Genomic DNA, 25683 nt, shown 5'->3' on the forward strand with positions numbered 1-25683 from the left:
TTTTCCTCAAAAACACATCAGTTACCAGACCAAATGCGCTTTCTATGCCACTGTCGACTCTCCACAGGATGTCAGAGATTTCATGACTGATTTATTTTCATCAAAAGAAGCTATTTATTGTTCTTTATATAATCATCTGTAAAGAGTTTTTTTTCCCCCCCCTGGTTGTTCAGGTCTTCCCAAACCAATAAAGAAGAACCTTTTGTAAAATCTAATGCTCTTCTGTATCATGTTGGGAATGGAAATTCATCTCCTTGGATACGGTATTGCTACTTTTTCCAAATCTTTAATAGTAAAACTGACTCATGCATGTAAATAAACTCCCATGCTTCCGAGCTGCATACGCTCAGCTTTTTTTTCAACATTAATGCCCCATCAGGTTCAACATTATCTAATACTCAACTACAGCTTGTCAAATGCACCTAGCATTCCTTTTGCAACAACCACACTTTTCACTCGGAAAAGCATTAGAAAGCAGAAAAGGGGTACCAGTAAAGCAATATATACGAAGGCTTGGGAGTTTGTGGGCACACAGATTAAATACTGAATGTGATGTGATCTGTTTCGAGATGACTTGAAGTATTTTGTGTTGGAAACTGCAAAGCCATAGAAAAGGCCAAGAACGCAAAACAACCAAAAAAAAAAAAAAACTCACTGCAAAACTGCTACAAAGACAAACAGAATGATAGACTAGCAGCTGCAAAAAACTACAAAGAGAAATACGAGTACTTAAAAGACAGGGAAACTACAAGGCACAAACAGACACAAAAGAAGTGTAATGACACAAACACCTACAGCTAAAAAGAAGCACAAACAACTGCAAAGACATCACAAAACTACAAAGAGACAAAAAACTACAGACAAAACAACAACAGAAAATGAACTAACAAAGAGACAAAACAACTACAAAGCAGAATAACACAGCAAAAGTGAGTGAAATGGATGGAAAAAAAAGCAGAGACAAAACAAAAAGATAAAAAAAAACTATTTCAAAGAGTCGCCACTAAATGACACAAGCAACTACAAAGAAATAAGACCACTGCAGACAAAGGAAATGGATGAAGAAAACCATGGAGACAAAATTGCAAAGGTGCACAAGTACTAAGAACCTACAAAATGATATAAGCAACTACAAAGAGACAAGGCCACTTCAGAGAATACTAAGAGACAAACTGCAGGGTGATGCAAGAATTTGAAGCAGAGAACCACACATAAAGACATAAAACAGACAACTGCAAAGAGGCTCTAGTGTCGGCACATGCTAGGACACAACATAAGTACTACACAATTAACATCAGAGTGAGTGAGCTCACGGGGTGACAATGATGACCGCACGACGCAGGATCTTTGAAAAGCAATTTAATTCAGTTTAACATTTCCCATGGGTTAGCTTGTGAGAACCAAAGTCCGACCACGGCTCATAGTTTAAACAGCTGATTAAACTACAGAGCATGTAAGAGATGGTAATGGTTTGAAACTCCGCAGATATAAAAAAATTATTTAAAAAAAATCAATCAAAAACCCCAAAATACAGTAACATGTAACACTACAAAAGTTGTTAGTGAAAAAGTGTTCAGAATATTTTCTTTATCCTGATGTGATGCTGAGGGTGGATGGTGGCTGTGCTCGGTGGCTGTGCTGCATTACAGTACCTATGGTGAATGGGCTCAATTGTTAGCGTGTTTTATTCGTTTTCTTAAACAAGTGCCCAGCGAGGCAGGCAGATGGCTTTTATTGCTACTTTGTAAATGCAAAATGAGATGAGATACTTTAAAATGGCTGCACTTCTAAAAATAATGGCGGCAAAAGGACACAAAGTGGACTTGAGCAACATAATTACAAGAGCCGATGTTCTTCCTCCGAAAACGCGATTTTCTTCTATAAATAATTCTTCTTCTTTAACTGAACACATCATTCCATTTTGAGAGCTTACAGACAAACAGAAAAATATCAATTTTTTTGTTGCCCAATAAATGTCGACAGTGAAAAATAAGTTGCCACGTGTATGAATTTTATCGAAGTCTTTGGAAAAAGTATAAAACAGCCGCTATATATATAAATATAAATATATACAAAACAGTCCATCTGTCAAAGAGGGTATGGACGCAACTGGCATCTGTTTCTGCAAAACTGAATGGCATGGGATATTCTCTTACAGGTCGAATTCAAATCACACCTCAAGCGCTGAGACGGAATATTAGAAATGCATGGGATGCACTCGGAATGAGATTGTGTGAGGAAGGAACAAAGATATGAGAGATGAAAGCAAAGTGCTACAATAACTGTGTGTATTCTCTTCCTGCAGATTTAGACAAAGAAATTGGAGGAAGTAAAAAAGAAAGAAAAAAAAACAGCAGAGGCCAGAATTAATCAAGGAGGAGGAAATACAGATTGTGATTCTTGTCGCCTCTCCTGGGTAGTTTGAGGAACACACAAAAGGAATAAAACATAGTGAGGAGGGGAAAAAAGAGAAGAATTGAGGCAAGGCCGAAATAAGAGACTGTAATATAGCAATGACTCGGCAGTCAAGGGGGAAAAGACTGATGCAATGAGAATGTGCTGCTGGTGTGTCTGCAGGCCTCAGTTCCAGCGGGGCCATTATAAAGAAATTATGGGTTTCTGCTCAGATGTATGGTAGAACTCTGTAAATCTATCTATCCAACAACAAAGGCAGCTCCTGTATTCCATCTTGTGGTCAGACTTAATAACTGTGGGTCATGGTCTTTGGCTTTGTGTCTTCTCCGTATAAGTCTCTTTACCCGTGGCCCCGTCCTCTAGCCCTCTACCAGGGGCCCTTCATAGGTGGGCCCTTGGGGCTGTACTCCACTTGATGGCTCATACAGTCTGCTGGATTACACCGGCCATCATTTCCCTTTGAACCAGCCTGTCCAGGGGGGCCTGGGATTCCAGGAACGCCCTGTTGGCCAACAGGACCAGGGGGTCCCATCTTACCGTAGCCCGGGGGTCCTGGAACACCTGGAGCGAGAAAAGGAAATGGAAGCTGAAATAACAGCTGGTCCAAACCAAGCAAAACGCCGCCGGTTTATTTGATACAGCGTCTGGTCTGGTCTGTGATAAGTGCTGTGCTACATGTCTGAGCAACATCCACAAGAATCCCATGTCCAAAATAATGGAACTGTCACTAGATGGTCAATCTTATTGACTTCTCCTGTCAGTGGTCATAATGTTATGCCTGATTGGTGTATATATATACATAATGTATCATTGAATTGAATGTTTTTTATCAATAATGCTATAGCTTTTGGAGGTGTAGGCAGTATGTTTTAACCTTTGAACAAAGTGCTTTTCCTCTGTCTCTTGGCTTTATGCTAAGCTAATTTTATGGTTATTGTGGCGTCCTCTTTTCCATAAAGACATCAGAGCGAAAACCAATGCCTTTTAACACCGTATCAACAGTGTAGATACAAAATTACAACTTGATCACGTGATATCTACATTCACTACAGATGATCTGTTGAAAATATGTAACATACGTGATGGTGTCATTGCCACAACAGGGGAACATTAATGAAATATGAACAGTACTTTGATCCACCCACGTGGATACTCTTTTTCAAGCCAGATTGAACAAACAGCTCCATCAGATGCTAATTTGCTAATTTAGCCAATGCTATTTGAACTCAATGATGATTAAGGATTCTTGGATGCTGATTTGGATGGAATGAACTGGAATGGTAATTTTAATTTAGACAGCTTAAGAACGGGAAAAAAATACCTTCATCGTGCTGGCAATTTGTTAATCAACAACGAATGCAAACATTTTCAGTAATTAGCGTCGGTTGTGGAGTTTTAGCCAATTTCAAATTTTGCACCAGCTGTTGCTCAGCTTTCTCCACACGTAAGTGGCTCAATAAAAGAGCTGAGAGAAACAAATAAGTATTGGAATTGAAATGTCTCAACGTTTGAACTTAAACTCAACAGACATTAACAGCAATTAGCATGAGAAAAAACTAAGCCAAAACTCAATATGACGAAATCTGATAAAACATTTCACCACAGAGTGTAGTCAAAACTTCTGATTCCGAACTAAGTGGCTGCCGCTTACTGATTTATCAACCAGTGGGCTACATTACCTGGTGCTCCTGGAGGTCCTATATCTCCCATCTCTCCAATACCCTTGTCTCCTTTTTCTCCCTGTGGTCCTCGTGGTCCTACAGGAAGAGAGTCGCATAAAATGAACGCATGTAACTATTTGCAGCTAATGATGACCCATAGCATTATTTTCACATTGTTATGAGTTAAAGGTTCACCTGGGAGTCCTTGACCTCCTGGTCGACCTTGTCTGCCGATCTGTCCCGGCATTCCAGGGGCACCTGGAGCTCCTGGATTACCGGGTGTCCCGTCTTTCCCTGGGGGTCCAGGTCGGCCTGGGGATGACACCATCTCTACTGGACTCTGCATACGAGACAAGTAGTAGCCCATTCTCTCTGGGGAGAGGCAACAAGCAATAATAAAGCATTAGAAGCGGTACCCGACAGGCAAATTTGAATCATCCTTTGAAATGTGCATCTAAAGAGAAAGTACTCCTCTGGTGTACAAACTGCGGCATCGTGCTCATGAAACATTCACACAGCAATGTACATTTGTTCATTCCCTCACCGTCAAAGATCTTGATCACCTGCTGCCGGATGAAATTCTTGATTTCATCATAATTGACGACAGCCTATTTTAGAAGAGAGACAAAGAGCAAAACAAACAGGCAGCCATTAATCAAAATAGATAACAGAAAAAAAAGAACAGATTGAGATAGTGAGCGTCTACGACCACTGCTACATAAAGCATGAATGGGAACTAAAGAGCTGTAACAGCAGTATAACTGTATCTCACATCATTTCCCGGTGACCCTGGAAGACCAGGAGATCCAGGGGGGCCCTCTGAGCCGGGGCTTCCCCGTTCCCCTCTGGGTCCGACTGGGCCAATCATGGGCTGTGCTTCTTTGCCATGGTATCCTCCACCACCAGGGGGCCCTGGTCTACCTCTCTCACCTGGAGCACCCCTCTGGCCAGGGGCCCCTGGTTCACCCTGGGAGACAGACACGAGCAAAGGTGGTGGTTAAAGGACAATATATCACGAGAGTCTTTTACTTGCAAGAAAGAGTTCAAGAAATACACCTTTTTGCTTTCTAACCAGGAGTTAAGTAAGTGCTCTGATCTTATGCTAAATTGGAAGTTTAAACCTTTAGCGAGTTAGCTTAGCTTAGCAGAAAACCTTGAAGCTGAAGCTTCACATTTCAGTCTTCTCAACTGAGTCACAGTCCCACAGGAAATAATAAGATAAATATTAATGCTCATTCTGTTATAAAGTGTGAGGGACTATCATCAGCTGTGTTTGAGGGAACAGGCAGGCCCGCTTTGGACAGCTTTCGGGTACATCTATATCACTTTCCACACGGCCGCGCTCAGCATTCAGGCTGCGTAAATACACTCAAACACAGCCGCGCTACTTCAGCGACAGTGATTTATCGAGGACAAAGAAGCCCATAATGGACGTCTAATGTTTACACGTCAGCGACAGGCAAGCGGCTGTTGAAATAGAGAGGAGCGGGAAGAATAGAGGAGTCCGTTCTTGTCTGTCTCCTCTGTTCTCCTCTTCTGCGTGGCTAAAACCCTGACAATGCCGTCCTGTCAGCGTGACAAATAGCCTCATCTAGCATCTCCCCTCATGCTTAATAGCATTATCCCACAGGCAGAAGAATAACTTTATCACTGCAGCCACCTACTGTAAGACTGAGTCTACAGAAGGGCCCAACAGGCTCAATAGCCGTGTGGGGTTAGCTGGGGGGGGCGGCTGCCAGTTTGCAGAAGGGTGAAGCGAGGTGAGGAGGAAGGAGGTTGTCAGTCGGGGGGTCGGCGGGTTAGTGAACTGATGACTGTGTTAAGTGCGGGTGCTGAGCGGGCAGAAATCAGGGGAGTGAGCGTCTTCAGCACCATTGTGTCGGCATAAGTCTCCCTGGGCTAAGGGAGCATAAAAACTGTGAATCTCGCAGCGTTCTGATGGTCTGCGGACGTAATGGATGGCCGACGCTCAGCTTGATGTCGCACACACACACACACACACACACACACACACACACCCATAACGCTGCGCCACGCTGAGTCAGTCCTTACCTTCTGACCTGGCTGCCCGCTGTCCCCCGGAAGGCCCGCCGCTCCCTGTCAAAATAAAGACAGAGATATCCATCAAACAATGAAATATATACACATCACCACATCAGTCTCTCTGTATTATACTTTTAACAGCACAAACAACACCCTCAGACATTACTCACATCTTTACCAGCTGCACCGTCGGTGCCTGGCTCTCCCTGAAACACAGAGCAGGAGAACACATTGAGTGGCAGACTGACACTTTGGATTATGTTTAATTGAACCTTCTTTTGTTTAAGGGAATAAACTTGAGAGCTGATAAGATAAGCCGCAAAGTACTAACCATAGACCCCGGGTGCCCCGGTGGTCCTGGGGGTCCTCCCATCCCCGGGAGACCCCTCTCTCCAGCCTGGCCCTTATCTCCTTTTATACCCTAGAGAGCGAGGCAGAAAACGCGGAGGTGAATATCTTCGGTTGTTTGTTTTTGCTTTTCGTTTTTTCGGGCGGCAGGACAGAATTTCAATTGCGTCTCGTCTCACCTTCGCTCCTTCTCTCGCGCGCACACGCGCATACCACATGCGGACAATAATTCATCATTCTAACACTTTCTGAAGGCCCACAACAAATTATGACTTTAAATGAAGATACTTTATCCTATCCGTGGTTATCTGTTTTATTTTTTCTTTTCAGTTTGAGCAGCCTCCGTAATTATTTCTGTAATCACAATTAATGTCTGTTGTCTTCTGCGCTCACATCTTTCTATGACTTTATGGTCTCAGTAAACAACACGTTTCCCCTCATTTCAGTTCATCCGATCAAATTTAAACATTCAAGTGCTGAATGATCAAAAGCATTGATTATGCTCTCTTACCAATCCTGATGCACCAGGAGGTCCTGGTGGTCCAGCTGGACCTGTGGAACCCTGAAAAAGAAAGGAAAGGCATTATTAAACATGCTAACATGCTACAAAATTAATAGATGACAAATGTAAGGTTAAAGGAGAGGTATACGTACAGCATGACCTGGGGGCCCAGGTCGGCCCAGAGCTCCTGGGGCACCTGGATCACCCTGGAAAGATCACAGAATGACCATTAGACATTTTGGTTACACTAACTGTGATATATGGAGGCAAGTCCTTTGAGTATGTAAGTGGATTATTAATGTGCTCCTTAAGCAAGAAGCAGAAATACTCACATCATGGCCAGGTCTGCCAGGTTGTCCAGGTGGACCTGAAGGTCCATTTTCACCCTGGAGAAAAAAAAAGGTTTATTAAAAGGTGATAGAGGAAGTATGAGAGGATCGCATCGCTCTCATGGTGGAGGTTCAAAACAACAAGGTAGCAAAGCAGCACCGCCAGACTTTAATCATAATTATCAGCTTGATAAAACAGTTTGGACTCACACACAAGCATGAGACAGTCGCTGTAGCTACACAAACTGAGAGACATAGTGTGATGGTAAAGCAATGAGTTGCTGGCTAACCTTCTGTCCGGGAAAGCCAACATGGCCAGTTTTCCCTTTGAATCCCTGAGGAGAGACATCAAAGAGAATAAGATTGGTAAAAATTCACAATGTCGAGGCTGCCAATGGAAGAGGCAGACGCGTCTTTGAAATCCTGAACACCTGCTCTTGGGCAGAACACAAACTGAGATACAAAGAGTGTGAGGGGGAAATAAAAAGAAAGAGACAGAGGGAAGCAAACTACGTTGTGTAAATATCAGCGCTTCGGCTGCATCCGTACACAAGGCAGAAAGTTACGAAGGTATTAGAGGGAGGTGAGGGGCCTAGAAGTTTCAAATGGGGTCGCTTCAGCAGTGACTTCTACAAAATTAGCAAGACTGAGTAATGACTGCACATATTAATGTAGCGTTCCCAACATGGGTGAGGCAGGGAGAGGGGTATCATCAGTCACATTCCATGATAATTTGAATAGGGCATTGCCGGAGACACTTTACATAGGTTAAGAATTAAAGTCCTTTCTGAAACTCTTCTGCACATGAATTTTGAATCCAAAATACGTCTCGCTGCCGAGGGTGCGCACGCCCATCCATCCCAAAAGAGCCACAGAAAAGGTTTTAATGACAAAGGTTTTAGTATGCGGGCTGATTTGCATACTAGGTTGCTGTTTCTGGAACTCAATGGGAGCCGTGGCAAGGTCTGCCTAACAGATTGGATGTACAAAAACAAGCTTTAGTTGTTGAGAACTAATGAGAATTTTTCTGGTGTGAATGTTCAGCGGAACGCAACATTTCACATTTTCCCCATCTGTATAATACTGATTCTCCAGTTAACACACTATAGTGGGTTGTGCAGCTAGTTTTGCAATTAAAAAGACAAGTGATTTACCTCTGATGAGAAATATAATACCAAATTAAAATGGAAAATAGTAAGATGATACTGGTACATTGTTACGGTGAGCCTTGGGGAAAGAAAGTGCGCCAAATTTCTGGGCAATAAATCAAAAATATTAACGATACAAGCCTCATGTTGGCACGTAGTGGAAAAGTCAGAAGGTCGTCAAAGTCATTTAGATTCATCCGGTGTACAATGTGAATGTGCAAAATGATCACAGCCATCTAAAACAGGGGTCTTCACTGTTTTTCAGGCCAAGGACCCCAAACTGATGAGAGATTAAGTAGGGACCCCCAACCTACTATATGTGTTCTATATTAAACTCGGCCTATTGCTATTCACAAATATACATTATTATTGTTATAATTTTGCATTCAATATTTAGCTATTCAAATAATACCCAGATTCAAATATTCTTTTTTTGTATTTCAAACATTCAACACCTTGGTGGCAGATAGATAGACAAACAGATGCGGTCTTTTGATTGGCTCAGCAGCGATAGGGGCGGGGCCTACTGTGCACAGGAGGCTTAGATTGACAGGTCTAGTGTGGCGCTCTGTGTGAAACGATGCGCTTTTGAGACAGTTCCTGCATCACTGAATGAGTGATGATAAAATATATAAATATGTCTAATCAACCAAAGATTCTGCGACCCCCCTGCAGTACTCCCGCGGACCCCCTAGGGGTCGTGGACCCCCTCTTGAAGACCTATGATCTAAAAGAGAAAGGATCACCATTTCAGGATTTATCCTCTGGGGACCATGAGAGTCTTTAAAACAGTTCAGAATCAATAAAATACATATAAAAAAATCAATCATTTAGTTAATATTACATTATAATATGAGCTGAATTACATAGCAATTACTTTGTACGACATAGACGCTGTATTTCACATGTCTAATGCATGTTGTTTTCTACACCGGTCAGAAAATTACATCGGGTTAGATAAATGTTAGAGGTCATACTCACTGGGATTCCTCGTGGTCCTGCTGGGCCTGGAGGGCCTGTCTCTCCCTGATAACGGAAAAATAGCCGGTGTCAAAGATCAGATACTATACCCATGGCTTTATCTATACTGACTATAGCTGTAATGCAATGTGCCCTTGGATATGCAGCACGTGTGTAGGCACATGTGTAGACACGCTTACCCTCAGCCCTGGTTTCCCATCTTTTCCATCCATTCCTTCAATGCCGGGAGGGCCCTTCCATTGCAAACAGGAGTGGAGAGTACACATGAAGACTCAAAATAGCATTTAGTTCACAATAGATAGGTTGGGCTAGGATGAACTTGGATCATATGCAATGAAATAAACATATGTACCATCAAGCCTGGGGAGCCGGGTGAGCCGGGGGGTCCAGATGGTCCCTGGGAGCCTTGAGCACCATCGTTGCCCTTCGACACGAAGGAATTTCAGTCCAACGTGATGATTTTAGACGCATAGTAATTCATGACATGATATCTGTGTGGTTTGTACTCACTTTTTCACCTTTGAGCCCAGGAAGCCCTTCTCTTCCAGGTTTGCCGGAAGGACCTGGTCCACCCTGGAATTGTACACATAGGGTCAATACAGTTGTTAAAAAAAAACAAAAAACAAATAAACTAGGGTGTTAAAGCATTTACATACTGGTGGTCCTGGGAAACCTGGTTGTCCTTGGAAACCCTTCAAATTAAAAGCGCAATGTGTTAATATGGGTTTAATTAGTTTCCTTCTTCTTTCATGTGCAACATGTGTTAAACATACCTGATCCCCTTTGGGCCCAGCAGGCCCTGCTGGTCCCGTGTCTCCTTTAATACCCTGCAAATGAAGAATATCCTCTAAGTTATTAAACTTGAAAATGATAAATGAAAAAGCCAGACTCCAAAAACTGCCGAGCCAAATTTATGACGAAACACTGACCGGTGAGCCAGCCTGTCCTTGATACCCAGGGTTACCAGGAGGGCCCTGCAGAAGCAAAGGAACTGTTAACCAATAATTTACAACACAACCGGCAGATTAATTTCGTGCTGGCGCAGTAGCTTACCGATTCCCCTTTCTGACCACTGCCTCCCGGGCTTCCACGCTCGCCCTTCAGTCCCTGACAAACACAGAAAGCCAAGTGAATCAGTGTCGGCTCACACGTCAACGCAACCCCAGACCCATCCATGAAAGCTGTCAGGATGCTGTCGGGGCCCTGTCCCCACAGCTCCTTTATAATGAGGAGGGGAGAATAACTTACAGGCAGTCCAGGTGGTCCCATGGTTCCTGGATACCCGGAGGTCCCCGGAGAGCCCTGAGGTAAAGATCGTCCGATCAATCAAAAGAGGAAACCAATTATTTTTCTTCATGTTATAATTTCAGGGAAACCGACTGTCAGATACTTTACCTGCTCGCCCTTCATTCCAGGGAGGCCGGGTAACCCTCGCTCGCCCTGTTGACCCTGAGTATGAAAGGAGAGTGGAAAGATTAAAAAAAAAAAAAAAAAAAAAAAAAAAAAACGAAGGACAAGATATCATATGTATCTCTGCTGGACGTTTCCTGGTGGAAATAAAATGACGGGAAAAGTCGATATCAAACACAGGAAACAGGTAACAGGCTAAACAGGATCTTCTCCCCCCTGGAATTGCCTAGTTTTGAGTTTCTCCTCTGCTGTATATGTTAGGAAGCTTCTGGGTGGTGATTTAACTCTGATGAGTCTGGTGATACCCAGGAGCAAAACACTGGCTTCTCAGTCCAGCTGGTTCAGTTTCTATTCATCTATTATTTTTTCTGCACAAGTCACACAGCTAGGGATCCTTTCAATTGTGGCTTCATCTCATTGTTTTTCTCTCGCACAAACCACACAAAAATGTAATAAAAAGAAGAAAAAGTGTATGAGCCACAAAATATGGAGTTCATATTACAGATACACTTTGTCACGGTACTACTATTATGCTGTTTTGATGCAAATATTAATATGCACATAAGTAAGTGTGATCTGTTGCCTAGCAACGGTTCATGTACGTGAGAGACAGATAAAGAACAGAAAAGGAAGTTTTGTTAAATGAGTTAACAAAAAGATGGCGGATGCAACTTATTCTTTACTGTGAAATTGTGATTCTGAGAAAAAAAAAATGCAAAATTATCTGAGACAATCAGTGGTAGCTGAGCACTGAATAACTTCCCCACCACTAAAGAGGGGCAACACATTCAACAGCATGGTCACACTTCTCCTCCTCTCCCTCACAAACACCTCAAACAGACACGCAGCAGAAGCTGACACCTGCTATGAAGTGCTACTACGCCGCAAATGGATTCCACGCAGCGCTCACATGGCTCGCTCATTTAGCATCTCTATTCTCCTGAAACAATAAATCTGTGCGGGGGGGAAAAAGGGAAGGGGAGAGCTCCGCGCGGCAGTGCCGCTCTCCATCACTTAGACGGGGTAATAATTGAACAACTGGACAAAGAGACGACCAAATCGTTTCTCCATCTGAAGTAACTTTCATCAAAGAGCCACGCGGAGAGGGCGGAGGGGAGAGTGGCGACATGGCAAAGACGGAATAATCAAGGGGCGGTTGACTGATACAAAGAGGCACAAAAAAAAAGTAACTCCAGTTCATGCTGCTTTACACTTCAACAACGCTACTTTTCAGACGTTACAATCAATACTATTTTTCAGGTGGTATAATAACGATAAAAGAGCTTAAATCCCAACATGTGATAGTAAAGCAAAGACTAAGTCCAAAATGCTGCTTATTTTGTTTACGGTTTGCTTGACTGATGTAAGCAAATGTAGACTAATTAGTTAGTCAATGACCCCTTGACCATCAGCAGCTACCACAAAAGCATTAGCTTAAATAAGAATTGCCCATTTTATTTCAGAAACACTTCTTTTAATTTTCTACTTGCGTTACATTTACCTGCTCAACTGTTACTTCAGAAGGATTTTTCACCTATTTTTACTTACACAGTAATACTAATTCAGCTTCTTCCCTTTGTGATTAAATGAGAAAAAAATGCGTGAAAGTGTGAATGAAACTTACACTTAAACCAGATGGACCCGGAGCACCAGGGAAACCCGGAGGTCCCTGTGGGCAGAAAAAAAAAAAAAAATGACATGAACACTTTAAAAACACCTGAGACAAGATGTACTTATATATTCACACCTCTGATTAAAGCAGATTTCAATCTGCTCCTGACAATTAGGTGAAATCCGCAGTAGGCACTGCAGCAGTGTGCTTGTGTGAATCAGCATTTAAGAGGTTGGTGTTTTCAGTTCACTTTGACCAGCAGGGGGCTCTGTGAGCTCACGGAAGCCAGCAAGCATGAGCTCCCATCAAGTCACTGCAAATCTACACTTTGAGACGAAAACCCTACGGTGCTGTCCTAAAATAATGAAAGAAAAGTAATCTTTTCACTCACAGAAGTACTGGCGTGCTACTGTAAGGCAGTGATTAGAATGCCGTTTAGCATTTTTGAACCGCAGATAATAGATTCTCAGTAGCAGGACGATGGAAAAATATATCATAATCAAGCTGGAGAACTTTTCTTAAAATACTGATATAAGCAATTTAGGGCCATGATAAGAAGACTTCTGAAAACGTCTCATAAAGGTGAGTCACGTGGAATGGTTACACGAATAACATATGCACTGTTTTGAATATTAAGGTTGGGATAAATCCTTACCATGAGTCCTGGGATTCCTGCTTGCCCCCTTTCTCCTGGGGGACCCTGAAAAAAATGCGAGGAAAGAAAAGTTACACTTAAATCTTCTACTCTCACAACGAAATAACAGTATATGCGAGGCATCCAGCTTTGGACTCACTTGATCTCCTTTAAGCCCCGGTGATCCAGGCATTCCTGGAATACCAGGTGCTCCTGTGCACGATTGATCGACCTGTGAGGCCGAGAAATAAATTACCAGAAAATGCACAGGTGTTCACGTACAATATGCGTCTGTGGGTATCGTTAACACGGCAGTGACTTCAACTGACCGCTGGTTGTGTTGCCTGTTCCCTCTGCGCCCTCTGGAGTCTCTCCAAACACTACAAACAGAGAAGAGAAAGAAGTTATCAGAGCAAAAGTCGACGAGAGAGAGTGAAGGAGACGACCACATCAAGCCATGCACACACTCTGAGACAATACAAAACGATGGACTGTCATTTTGCATTGAACAGCAAGCGCGGTCGTTTCACATGATTCTGAATTTGGAGAATCATACAGTGAAGGTGAAAGGGTTTTTGTGAGGAAAAAGTGGCCCCGAGTCTCACCCTGTCACAGCTGTCCAAAGGGTTTACACCAGGCTTGCCCTGCTCTCCTTTTTCTCCCTTGGCACCAGACATGCCTGGCACCCCTGGGGAACCTTGGGAACAGCCCCCCTCACAGTCATCCTGCATCACACACACACACACATATATATCGTATATATACACAGGCCAAAAATGCAAACCCCCTCATTCTCTAAAACGCAGCGTTGGAATGACGAACTTACATCGGTGCTTTCGTCTCGAGGCAGCTCGTGTGGTCCGGTGGGGCTCTGCACAAGAAACAGGGAAACAGAAATCCAATTAATATTCATTTAAGAATTTATGGCTTCAGAGTGAGCAATTAATGGAAGGCAAATAATCAACCATTCCACATTTGAAAAACAACACATTTTACCCGACGCTCTTCTCCAAATACACCGTTACAAACTTTAAGTTTCCTTAAGCCGCCACATGTTCTCAATGACGTCATCCCTTAATATAGACCAGAATGCAATGTAGACCAATTTCTTTTTCTTTTCTTTTTTTTTTAGTTCAGTAGAGTGATACTTCTTTATACTGTGCTTATGATTCAATATGATGACTAATTCTAACCAGGATAAATGGTGTGTCCATACGGGAGAAATGCACAAATATGCAATATTAAAAAATACGAGGACGTTTTATTCCCCCCGGCAACGTACGGGATCAAATGGAAAAACATGGTTCACAAAAAGGGATGTTACATTTTGACAAATATTCTAATTTTCAAAGTAGAAGGTCTTGGCATCATCAGTGCAAGGGCAGCACACACAAAATCCGAACACACAGCCACAAGTTACACCTGAGGCAAAGATCTATTTCTCTAACTTTAAAAAAAAAAAAAAACACAAACACGTATTAAAATCTTTCTAAGTGGCTGATTAAAAATGATCAGATGTTTCGCTAAGCTTATTTGTCGCCGTACAAATGCGATTTCACACCCTAGATGGGCTCCACTTACTGCGGCTTCACTGGGAGCAGCAAAAACCTGGTACCGGCTGACACAACCTTTCCATTAGGCACAATGTCAGAGGAAAACAAATGACCACGGCTGCAGAAATGAAGAAAACGAGCGGGTGGAGAACAGAGGTTCTTTGATCACGTCACATCACTCATCTCAGTCGTTAGGTTCTTCGACTATACCCACCTGACATAGATGAAAGGCGGGGTCACACCCACATTCACACCTACTGTACGGCCAATTTAGAGTGACCAATCAAAGCCAGAGAGATCGGAGGAAGCTCATCAAGGCACAGGGAGAACATATCTCACAATACAGTGTGTTGATATTAAAAAAAAAAACAACAGAAGTCCAGTTTTCTTTCCTGCCTTTGAAACTAATTACATTCTGTCAAGAGATCAAGTTCCAATAAAGGTTAAACTTGAGTTGAGTATCAGGAACAACACATCAGAACTGGCTCCGAACACACAAACTACCGAGACAAAAGCCCCAGCATAAATAAATCAATAATAATGTACCAATGGGCCAACAGTAAATTCTGAAATAAAACAGCGCATTCGACATACGAGATCACATTGACTGTGAAAGGCGGTCAGCACCCCATCAAAGCAACGGGACCCCTTCTACCCAGAGAGTCTGTCAATAGCACCTGGCCTTGTTTCAAAGTCATTACAAACCCATTTGACATTGTTCGAACTGGTGCCATTAGCTAGAAAGGCTATTTCATGGCGCACGCTATTGGCTGTTACACGAGCAAGAACAAGGCCCTGTGCATTAACGGACCTGCTCGGAAGAAAGTTCTCTATATAATTATGTGTCACCGCGCAATGTTCACGTCTGTCGCACTCCGGAGGGATCAGAAAAATTGCCAGCTATGTGATTTCTCACAATTATTGCTAAGTTTTAAGGACAAATCAGCAGTTCTCAGAACTATGCCGCTACTTTCAGAGAAATGACATCTGCGGGAACATTGCAGAAAGAGACAGTGACAGGTTTTTGAACCAGAATTGAAAGGCAAAACCCACGGGGGGACGTGTGTGTGTACAAGTGAGTGTATAGAGGAAAGCGGGTGCCAACTTTTACACGCCGGAAAATTCAATAATCGGTCTCTTTTTATGACACACAAATTTGAGTACAGAGGTACTCGTTAACAAGTGACCAATCAACACTTTTCAGCAGAGAGTTTGCGTGAAATCAGTTTGAGGGAGATTAGGGCCTCCCTTTCCTCCATTAAACTACAACTTTAATTCCTATGTTGAAGGTGAAGTTCCCCTTGAGTGCTGGCTGGGGATCAGTATTGATATCCCCCTAATGAAATTAAGCCATAAACAGACCTGAAAGAACAAAAGTGACACCATAGGCAGCCAGAGAATAGCTTCCTCCTTTCTTTTTTTCACCAGGATTTTGTCCTTGCACTGACTGTAAGTGACTTTCTGTACTGTGCACAAGCACGCATAATGTACTCTGAGGTTACAAACAGACCTGTGGTTGAATAAGGAAGAGGTGGAAATTCTGCAGGTGGAGAATTCAATGCATGTTTCATGTAATGCATATCAGCCATTATGAAACATACAGGAATATGCATCCTTTTAATTTTGTGTAGCACACAACTTGCTCTATCCATCTGACATCACAAGCATCCCTGCAAAACTACAACACACTTGGACTCAAAACTTTTGTTGTCAAGAAAGTTAAATCTGCAGTACAGCTTTAGGGGTATAACATTATAGCCAAAAAAAAAAAGAAAAAAAAAAAGGTTTTCCAAACTGACTCTTGTATGCTTTAACTGTTTCCCTTACATTAATAACCAGAGACCTTAAAAACTAATCTGAAGCACACATGGAATATGGAATTGAGGGACCATCGTTTTTTTTTTATAATTCACCTTAATGACACATGCATTTATTTTTCCGGTCTTGCATCATTTATGCATAAGGCCCCAGATCCCAAATCACCAGATAAGAGCCGCCTCTCCTCCTTTTTCTGTCTAATTTTACTTACGATGTTTCCAGGCAAACCCGGTTTCCCCGGTAGCCCGTCGTTTCCAGGGATACCCTGAAAGAAGGAACTGAGGTTGAGCTGGTTTGCTGCCAATCACTGGCTAGCCACTCCCACCGGCGGTTAAGGCAGAGTCAAAGGGGCAGGGTCAAAATGATGAAGCCTGTTCCCTCTCTTGTCATGTCAGAATTTATGAGTCTGAATTAACACAATATTTGCATTTTGAGCTACTTTGAGTTCAGTTATTAATACAAAATGCACCCCGTCAAGAGACATGACCTCTTCAGTCCAGTCACCACCCCTGCTGTCTTTCTTACGCCTTTGACTCTTGCAGCACAGATCAGAGTATCACTTTATTTGAAGGTCTGTTTGAAGCACAAACGTTTGAAATTCATCAAATTCAGATATTGGATAAGCGCAGCACATTTGGTGAACTTTTGCATTGAAAACCAGGCCTTCAAATAACTGTTCATGTCTTGACTGACATTCTGAAAGCCAGCTGAGATGCTTTCCACACGGGTTAAGGCTTGAAGCACCAGGTGGGTTAGTGCATTTTATTGTTTAAACTTGACTTGATCCAAAGACAATACTTTATATCATGTCAGTCCATTTCCTACATGCATATTATGGACTTTTCTTTCACCCCCTGAAGATGCAAAGCATGTCAAAGCCACACTTATGTACCCAACGTGCCCAAGCTGGAAGCCTACATCAAAACTAGGCCCTAGTTCAATTCAGGCTAATGGAGCAGCTTCTGAATTGAACTAATGAAACAGCCCCCTCGTCAACCTGCTGGCCCTCTCTCTTACCTGGGGTCCCGTGTTTCCAGTAGATCCCTGAGGCCCAGGTGGGCCAGGTGGGCCAGGAGGTCCTGGGGGGCCCTGTAATGTATGAAGGCAAATTACATCGCACACATTCACATTCAAATGCAAACTGAGAGCATTGTGAGTTTGCAAACAAAGTTTGAAATGTAACACTAGACAGGATTGCTGGCTGTCAGATCAGACCTGAGGCCCGGCTTGCCACGGGTTCATTGGAGTTCCCGGGGCTCCCTGGAAGGCAAGAATAGTCTAAATCAGAACAGCACCGGTGAAGTTAAGAAGAATGCAACGGATGCCAAATCACAGGAAGACGTCGAAGAGAAATAACAAGTTTTTCCACGTGGAGTCCTGATTGGTTGGTTTGCTGTTCATTCCCGTGTGTGTGTGCAAGTGTGTACTCACAGGTCCGCCTACACCAGTGTGCACCGACGATATGCAGTTGCACTCTCCGGGTTCACCCTGAAACATGTCAGAAATAGATCCTTGAAAAGCTATAGCGTAGCACAATTTTAAGCAAAGCCTGAGACTCCATTCAAAATGTAATAGAAACTTCTCTTATAACTGTAATAACTGTAACATCTTGCAGTACACTTTTGTTGAGACTGTCTGAATCCTGGAATATTACCCACCACAAAGCCACTTCAAAAGTAGCAGAGATATGATGCTAAGGACAGTTCTTTGTGAAATGTTAGGAACTCAAAGAATTGTCCCCGCATGTTTACAATGAATGTATGATTCTTTAAGGCAAAGAAATTCATCAGTAGCAAGAGGATCCCACATTATATATCTACAATCATGTACCTGCGTTCACTATTTTCCTCTGACAGCCAGAGCAATTTTTTACCGTATGTGCAAGCTTTGCCAGAACAGGTACAGACTTTGAGTAAATACACAGAGCAAAGACTGTGACGAATCTCTAAATGTAACCTCGCGCTCATTTCTCTCTCCGCTTTCCCAACTTTTTTAACTTTACTCTGGCTTTCAACTCAGCCTTAATAAACGCTCCTGTCCCACATCCCACCCCCCCCCGCCCAACCCTTTAAGCACTGCCTCCACCGCTTCTTCATTTCTCCCACCTTCTCAGTGACAGTCTGGACTGGTGGCTCTGATGAATGTGGTAATTAATAGTCTCGCACACACTCTCTCTTAAGGCCCCCGAAACTCCTCTTGTCCGCCAGCAACAGTACACTTGTCACCTCCGCTGCTACTCTATCTGTGCCCCGGGGCCGGAGTGTGCGTCTGTGTGTGTGTGTGTCTGGGGTGGGGTGTGCCGAAGTTGGTGGGGTGTTGTGCCATCTCTTGTGATTACCATCTGTTCCATCCCCTTATAATCAAACCCCCTCAGTCCCCTTCATCTAAACAAAACGGTAGACTTACCTTGTCCCCCTTAGCTCCGTCACGCCCCTGCAAGAGAAAGGAGACAGAGAAAACGCAAGCACACACACACACACACACACACACACACACACATTGTTACTCTTGCTTTGTTGTTTCACAAGAAAGCTCACGGGGCAGTGAGTCGAGCGCAGATCAGGGGACAGAGGATGAGATGGGAGCAGACGTTGCCTCTGTTATGGATCGAGGCAGGCATCCTTGGTTACAAATGATGCCTAAATCAAGGACAATTCCCGAAGTAGCTAAAAGAAAATTAAAATGCTAACAGAGAAGTAACAACTCAAGTTTGCCCCTTGAATTTCTCCAACAACTCTGGTGTATAAAAATATGCAAATGAAATGCGCTCTCAATGACGATGAGGGAAACGGACAACTCACAGGTTTGCCCTCCGCTCCGGGCAGTCCTAAAGAGCCGGGGGCTCCATCTCTACCCTGTTGGTCAAAAAGGAAGTAGGACACAGTGTTTGAAAATATTTCGGCACTTCGTAAGGCACTGCAAGGCAAAAAGACATTTATTTCTTACTGGAGGTCCTACTGCTCCAACACCCTCTGGACCCTGTGGTCCTGGAAGCCCAATATCACCTTTGGAGCCCTATAAAAGGAAACACTCAAAGTGAGTTTGAACACGGCGTATCTGGTCGTATACTGCAGTGATTATATGTATTAAACCCCTTTACCTTTACTCCTGCGGGGCCAACAGGGCCAGGCAGCCCACTGATACCAGGAGTCCCCTGTACAAATGCACAGATTACACCAAAGGTTAAATATGTAGTGCAAAATAAAAAAGGACTTTGAAAAAATGGGAGGAACTTACTGCAAGTCCTGGGAGCCCCCTTGGACCTTCGACACCCTATGCATAAAAGAAAAATGAATAAATAAAAGCAGGAAATAGAAGTAATGTGGGACAAACAGCAGTCTAAAAGGATATGGAAGCTAGAAAGCAGCGAATACGTTGGTAGACAACTTATGCCACCTCAAAACTTTGTGCAAATCATGGCTATAGCTGCCAATAGTTCCTCAGAGGACGCAAATTATTCGCCATGGTTTGAAGCATTGGCAATGTGTACTGTCTTGCAATAATCCAGCTGCCTCAGTTAAATATTTAGGAATAAAAATGAAGACATGTCAACACAGCATCAAGCAATTGCTCTTTATACTTTTGCTGTCAAGCCTACGCAGCCAGAAAACCACTGAGATCACAGGAGAATATGGTGTCGATTAGTGAGCGGATGCATCCATCTAGACACTCTTTAATGTAACAGATGATTTAACAGCTGAATCAGTTGTCAACATAAAACTTATTTATTGATCCAGACGTCTTTTTTTGCCGCCTTACTTGCGGTCCCGGAAGGCCAACTCCTGCGACTCCAGCTTCCCCCTACACGGTGCGAAAAATATCAGAACTTAGATGATACATGAAAACGCACAATCCCCTGCATGTATTTATAAACACGATAATACAATAAATGGGAATTCACACCTTGCTCCCCTTGGGACCGGCAGGCCCCTGCACACCTGGTAAACCTGGTTTTCCCTGAAAAGGAAAACATGTGAGATGCTCATTAACAAACCTCATAGTACAAAGCTTTAAGTACATAAATAAATACACAATTTCCTCACATTTCTGCCAGGCTTCCCTTCTCCTGGGGGACCAGGCTCTCCTCTCTCTCCTTTGGGGCCTGGCACAGCTACGCCATCACCCACCACAGCGCCAGGAGAAGTACAGCTGGTACATGCGTCCCCCTGGGAACACACAACAAGTCCAGACCATGATGCAATGATCCAGGTTCCTTGGGCACAAATCAAGCCTAATTAAATAAGTGTCAGTGCCCTCATTGAGCTTCTCAGTGTAACCCTTTAATCCACACTATCTTAGCTCAAACACTTTGGCAAATGATGTCGCTTGTAATCATGTAAGCACAAAAATCCAGACCCATGCAAAAAACCCAGTTCTATCTCCATTATGTAGAGCATGGTCTGTAAAAAGAATTGGATACTGTACAGAGCAAATAGGTGCAGCATTTTGTGACGGAATTAGGTTGGACAGAACAAAGTTGAAGTGACTCCAAGCACTGGACCATGTACCTTCTCTCCCTTCAAGCCTGTTTGTCCATCCCGACCTGGCTCTCCAGGCAGTCCCGGGGCTCCAGGAACTCCATCCAATCCCTTGTCTCCACTGTCACCCTGGTCACCCTGGTTAAATTGAAATGAAATGACAAAAGGCTTGACCAATCGTAAAATGAAAGCTAATTCAAGTAGTACATGAGTAGTAGCAAATGTAAGCATAAATGTACTAAATGTGTTTTGGCAGACCCCACCAATATTCACAATAGATTTTGGATTGCACTGATTGGAAACATGACTTTGGTTATGATTCCCAAGAGAGCTCCACAAACTAGCACTTATTTTCCTACTCCAACAACACATGAACCACGCCAATAAGTTTGGCTGATCTGTGCTTGTCTAACAGAAACAGTGACGATTTATGCAGCTCTCCAATGCAGACATCGGTATCCATCTCAGTATTCCAGTAACTATCTGACTCCACTTTGAAGTTGAAGCAGAGTGATTCCCGTGGACAACTTTCAAGGTAATTTAAGGCAACCTAGCTCTGCTGGCAGCAGATTTATTTCTCTGGCGTTTTTGGGGGAAAAGTGATGTGAATGTTCCACTAGAAAGATGGGTGATCTAAAATAAAGCTAGAGCCTGAGAATGAGTGCAGGATAACACAGTGCAACGTGGTTTGGGTTTTCCCGGAGACATCCCTGGTCTCAGCAGATGTAAAATGAGCAAAGAAATGATGTCTCTAAAGGCCTCTAGAGACTCCCCAAAACTAGCTTCATTCATTCAGGTTCTTCAATAGTTCTTCAAAAGGTAAACTGTTTTGGGTATGTGTACACTGAGTTATCCCAGTGGCTTTAGATTCTCGGCTGACAACAGTGCGGTTAACTGTGGTGTGAATTTCTTCTTTCTTTTCTCTGGTTGGTGAATATGTACACAGCCAGAGCGGCTTGTAATAGACAAGGTCTGCAGGAGACTTTAACAGAAAAACGTACCTTTTCTCCTTTAGCACCAACCAGACCTGGTAGGCCCTGTGAGAGCAAAAAGAGGATGATGTACAAATGCACAAAGACACACTGGCACTCGCAAAAACCCATCTGCGAGAACCGCACAAGCCTCCAGCAATTCAGGTAAAATAAAAACTGTTTACATAACGCCAACCACAGAGGCGCACGGCATGTAATTGGGAGGTGTGACGGGAGAAGCCGACAGAGATTTATTATACTTAGTAACAATTCTATGGTAAGAGAAGTAGCTTTGCATATGCTATTTGTACAATAAGCATTATGGGTTGATTCACCCTTGGGGTGAAATCTTTCAGCATCTTGAAATTTCCACTCATCCAGATGGTGCTTAATCTGTTTCACTTTGGAGAAGAATATGATAAGAAGCAGCTGAGGTTTCTGTTGCTAACTCTAATTAAGATCAGTAATGGATGTTAAGGCATATGTAGTACATAGCTAATTTCAATTTGTTCTTTGGTTTGGTTGTAAGCCACAACATTACATTCATTCCCTCTAGTTTTATTATTTTATTTAGATTTTATAGTGCACGCACAGAGTAATGAGTATAAGAAGCAATGGAAGCACACCAACGCATGTGACAGTCTTAAGCACAACAAAACAAATGGTGTAACTATATGCAATATATGATTTAAAGCATGCAGCAACACCAGACACAAAGTCAATACCCTAACAGACTAACTTAATAAACACCACAGTCTAAATGATTTCATGTCAGTTTAACCAGCGAGGATTAAAGAGGTTCCTGGGCTCAGGGGTTCAGGTGCCTCATGCTGCCCTCTACAGGAAGGACCAATAATGGTTTAGAAAGGCCCTGACCTCTCATCATCTGAGAAATCATCATACTGTGTATTTCTTACATATGCAATTTTCATTTTTGTAGTGCTGTGAAAGTAAACAGTATCATCGTTTTTTCTATCCCGCTGGTAGAAATTGGCTCAAAACAAAGCAATAACACTTAAAGGTTTTTGTGTACTGTTTTTATTTTTAGATATTTTTTTTGTGACGGGTATCTTACTTGTTTGCCATCAGCACCAAGACCTGGTGGTCCAGGTGGCCCTGGAGGACCCGGTTCACCCTGTGTGCCTTTCACTCCCTCGGGCATTCTTATGCTGGCAGGGCCGCTGCCAACCTCTGATGGCTGACACACACCGCACTCGCCCTAGTGAAGTGAAGGCAAGCGAGTCAGGAAGGTTAAATTGTTCAAGTTAAATGGTGCAAAAAACAACACAAACGCTTACCTTCTCACCCTTTAGGCCAGGAGAACCGAGACCAGGCAGCCCTTGGTCTCCCTGTAAAAAAAAAAAAAAAAAGGACACATGTACATGTAGATGCAGTAGATTACCTTCCTACAGCACCAAAAACGCAGAAAACCAGAATGACAATAGGCTTATGTTGAGACCAGCCTGCGGATTTCATTTTCTGCAAATTGCAAACACAATGAAAACTGCAAAGCATCACTTTCAGCCCAAAGGGCACAATTAACAGTTAATCTGGTCAGACACTTGAAATTGGTGTTTTAAGCTGAGGCAGTTAACTGGTGAGCAGAGCTATTTTCTTATGATCCTTTTGCTGATAATAATACTTATTAAATCAGGTCGAGATTCTCCTGAACCTTTGCCTGTCCTGATAGACGTATTGGGTTTTGAATTTACTGTGAATTATTTAAATATAAGGTTTTAAACTTTGCAGATTTCCAGCAAATTGCTTTATTTCTAGATACTTACAATGTCCACATTATAGCAGACATTCTAGCAAAAGCCTTCTGCATTTTTGAATTAAAAAGGGTAACTAGCCAAAAGTTGAATGTAATTTTGCTTCGAGCAGCAGTGTGTGCTTGTTAAAAGAGAACAAAGATAAGACCACTGAGCCCTTGTTACTTACTAGAATTCGGAGGAACAAGCACATTCACACATACTTACTGCGCAGTATGTCAGAATATATTCTCCTACCTTTGGACCTTTCTGTCCATCTTTGCCGGTGTGTCCCCTCGGCCCAGTTTTTCCCTGCTCACATGAACACATTTCATTTCAAGACTTCAGTGAATCAGGGTGTGAAGCAAAACAGTCTGTTTCACAGAGCTAAACATGAACTTACCGGCTTGCCATCAGCCCCTTTGCTGCCTGCATTACCCTGCAGATGAGCAGAACAAAAAAAAAAAAAAAAAAAATCTGAATCTGAATTTCACAAATTGATAAAAACGAATGGGTCTTTTAAATCACATTTCATAGTAAGGTGGAACCTAAGGGCAGCCGTGTCCAATTATTTTGGTTTTTGATTATGTAAGCTTTTCGTTAATAAGTTTCCCGCTAAGGAAATTCCCTGCGGCACAGAGTTGGGGGCCCTAAAATTAGTGCACTGCTGTGATTATCTCCCTTATGAAGTCTATTAAGAGCCCCACTCTGGAACCTAAAGAGTGGGTTCTCCTTGTGTAAGCCTCATGTGCTATTGAGGTCACCTACTCTCTGCTTTTTCTATGTTGCCTACCTTCTCTCCTTTAAGGCCAGGTGATCCTGCATTTCCCGGCTCCCCCTGTGGAGCGGAAAAGGTGGACAATATATCATTTTAATGAAGGTGCTTATCACTGCTCACACATGGAAGCAAACACACTGACGCAAACAACATCTGAAATAGAAATAAAGTCAAGTACAGCAATTATCTAATCTTTGTTTTGTCTTTTGGATGATGCCATTGGCTTCTTTCAATAACTGTTTACAGGTCACTGTTTAGTTTGGACTTATCAGAAAGCCCAAACGTACACACATTTGAGATAAAACAAAAAGTCTTACTTGCTCTCCTTTCTGTCCAATCCCTGCCTCTCCCTTCTGGCCTTTCGTCTGTTGGATTTGGGTCATGGTACCAGGAACAAAATTAGGAGGTAATTCTCCAAGGGTGGGGCACACAGAACATGGCTCTCCCTAGAGCGCACAGACAGATCAGAAACATTTTAAGAAACAGCCAAAGTGGATGGATAGTTAATGCATTGTAATAATAAACAACACAACTTCATAATTTTATAATATGTCTTCTAATAACACTCTAATCTTTTCAAATGGCCTTTCCTACCTACATTGCGCTACCCTGTGGTGTGCTAGCTTGCCAAACCTCTGTGGCTTCTCGATGCCAACAGTTGTTAGCAACAGTTTGCTCGCAACTTTGTCTGTACTTGTGCCCATGTTGTACGACTTTTAGATAAGTTCCAAGTTGGCGAGTTGTGACTTGTGTCACAGACAGAAGTGAATGCTAAGCTAATATAAGAGAGGCAGATTAGTTGTACATATATTTTTTATGGTTTTATTATACATATGAGCATAATACTCATGTTTTTATTTTGCCTCTGATTTTCTTATACTAAGTTACCTGGCTGTTAGCTTGCTAACTGTTAGCCTCTGTAGCTTCTAGATGCCTAGCAGAGAAGAAGTTAACTTTTTCATTTTAAGGCGGCAATTGTCTCGACTAAAAACACCCTTTTCACAGCTGCCATTCTGACAGGTCAAATCAGGGTAAACACCATAGACTGTAAGAAAAATGGACGTCATGACAGCTTCTTAAACATGAAGCTGCAGCATGTGGAGCTCCACCTGCAGGCTGGTTGACATTTTCAAGAATGGTTTCTGTCATTTTAGGTATGTATGAAGTATGTTTAAGTGTCTATCTTTCAGAGAAGTTTGGTTTTAGTTTGTTATTTGTCCCTAAAAAAAAAAAAGAGGATGTGTCATTACG

General features: G+C 42.8%; 1 protein-coding gene across 3 annotated transcripts in view; it reads right to left on the bottom strand.

The window, feature by feature from the left end:
* Positions 1–1344: 1344 nt before the first annotated feature.
* The window catches only part of col16a1 (collagen, type XVI, alpha 1), a 67168-nt gene continuing 42829 nt past the window's right edge, over positions 1345–25683 (bottom strand). For 2 of the 3 annotated variants that reach the window (XM_047605289.1, XM_047605287.1), the window contains 48 exons: positions 24750–24878; positions 24448–24492; positions 24058–24093; positions 23913–23966; positions 23202–23252; positions 22979–23122; positions 21934–21969; positions 20963–21070; positions 20498–20620; positions 20358–20411; positions 20214–20255; positions 19692–19727; positions 19555–19608; positions 19401–19469; positions 19256–19309; positions 18861–18887; positions 17886–17942; positions 17670–17714; positions 17472–17543; positions 16666–16719; positions 13910–13954; positions 13689–13808; positions 13413–13463; positions 13244–13315; positions 13105–13149; positions 12462–12506; positions 10823–10876; positions 10676–10729; positions 10481–10534; positions 10357–10401; positions 10201–10254; positions 10084–10119; positions 9938–10000; positions 9780–9851; positions 9607–9660; positions 9428–9472; positions 7589–7633; positions 7302–7355; positions 7122–7175; positions 6979–7029; positions 6451–6540; positions 6290–6325; positions 6129–6173; positions 4849–5043; positions 4621–4684; positions 4272–4448; positions 4095–4172; positions 1345–2976 (listed from right to left, as the gene is read on the bottom strand). In XM_047605289.1, the coding sequence (XP_047461245.1) occupies positions 2783–2976; positions 4095–4172; positions 4272–4448; positions 4621–4684; positions 4849–5043; positions 6129–6173; positions 6290–6325; positions 6451–6540; positions 6979–7029; positions 7122–7175; positions 7302–7355; positions 7589–7633; positions 9428–9472; positions 9607–9660; positions 9780–9851; positions 9938–10000; positions 10084–10119; positions 10201–10254; positions 10357–10401; positions 10481–10534; positions 10676–10729; positions 10823–10876; positions 12462–12506; positions 13105–13149; positions 13244–13315; positions 13413–13463; positions 13689–13808; positions 13910–13954; positions 16666–16719; positions 17472–17543; positions 17670–17714; positions 17886–17942; positions 18861–18887; positions 19256–19309; positions 19401–19469; positions 19555–19608; positions 19692–19727; positions 20214–20255; positions 20358–20411; positions 20498–20620; positions 20963–21070; positions 21934–21969; positions 22979–23122; positions 23202–23252; positions 23913–23966; positions 24058–24093; positions 24448–24492; positions 24750–24878 (3282 nt within the window). In that variant the 3' untranslated portion in view covers positions 1345–2782. The remainder of the gene's footprint in view (positions 2977–4094; positions 4173–4271; positions 4449–4620; positions 4685–4848; positions 5044–6128; positions 6174–6289; positions 6326–6450; positions 6541–6978; positions 7030–7121; positions 7176–7301; positions 7356–7588; positions 7634–9427; positions 9473–9606; positions 9661–9779; positions 9852–9937; positions 10001–10083; positions 10120–10200; positions 10255–10356; positions 10402–10480; positions 10535–10675; positions 10730–10822; positions 10877–12461; positions 12507–13104; positions 13150–13243; positions 13316–13412; positions 13464–13688; positions 13809–13909; positions 13955–16665; positions 16720–17471; positions 17544–17669; positions 17715–17885; positions 17943–18860; positions 18888–19255; positions 19310–19400; positions 19470–19554; positions 19609–19691; positions 19728–20213; positions 20256–20357; positions 20412–20497; positions 20621–20962; positions 21071–21933; positions 21970–22978; positions 23123–23201; positions 23253–23912; positions 23967–24057; positions 24094–24447; positions 24493–24749; positions 24879–25683) is intronic. The other variant, XM_047605290.1, reaches the window with a different exon arrangement.

Source organism: Mugil cephalus, chromosome 14 (assembly GCF_022458985.1).
Source record: "Mugil cephalus isolate CIBA_MC_2020 chromosome 14, CIBA_Mcephalus_1.1, whole genome shotgun sequence".
In the NCBI taxonomy this organism is placed as follows: domain Eukaryota; kingdom Metazoa; phylum Chordata; class Actinopteri; order Mugiliformes; family Mugilidae; genus Mugil; species Mugil cephalus.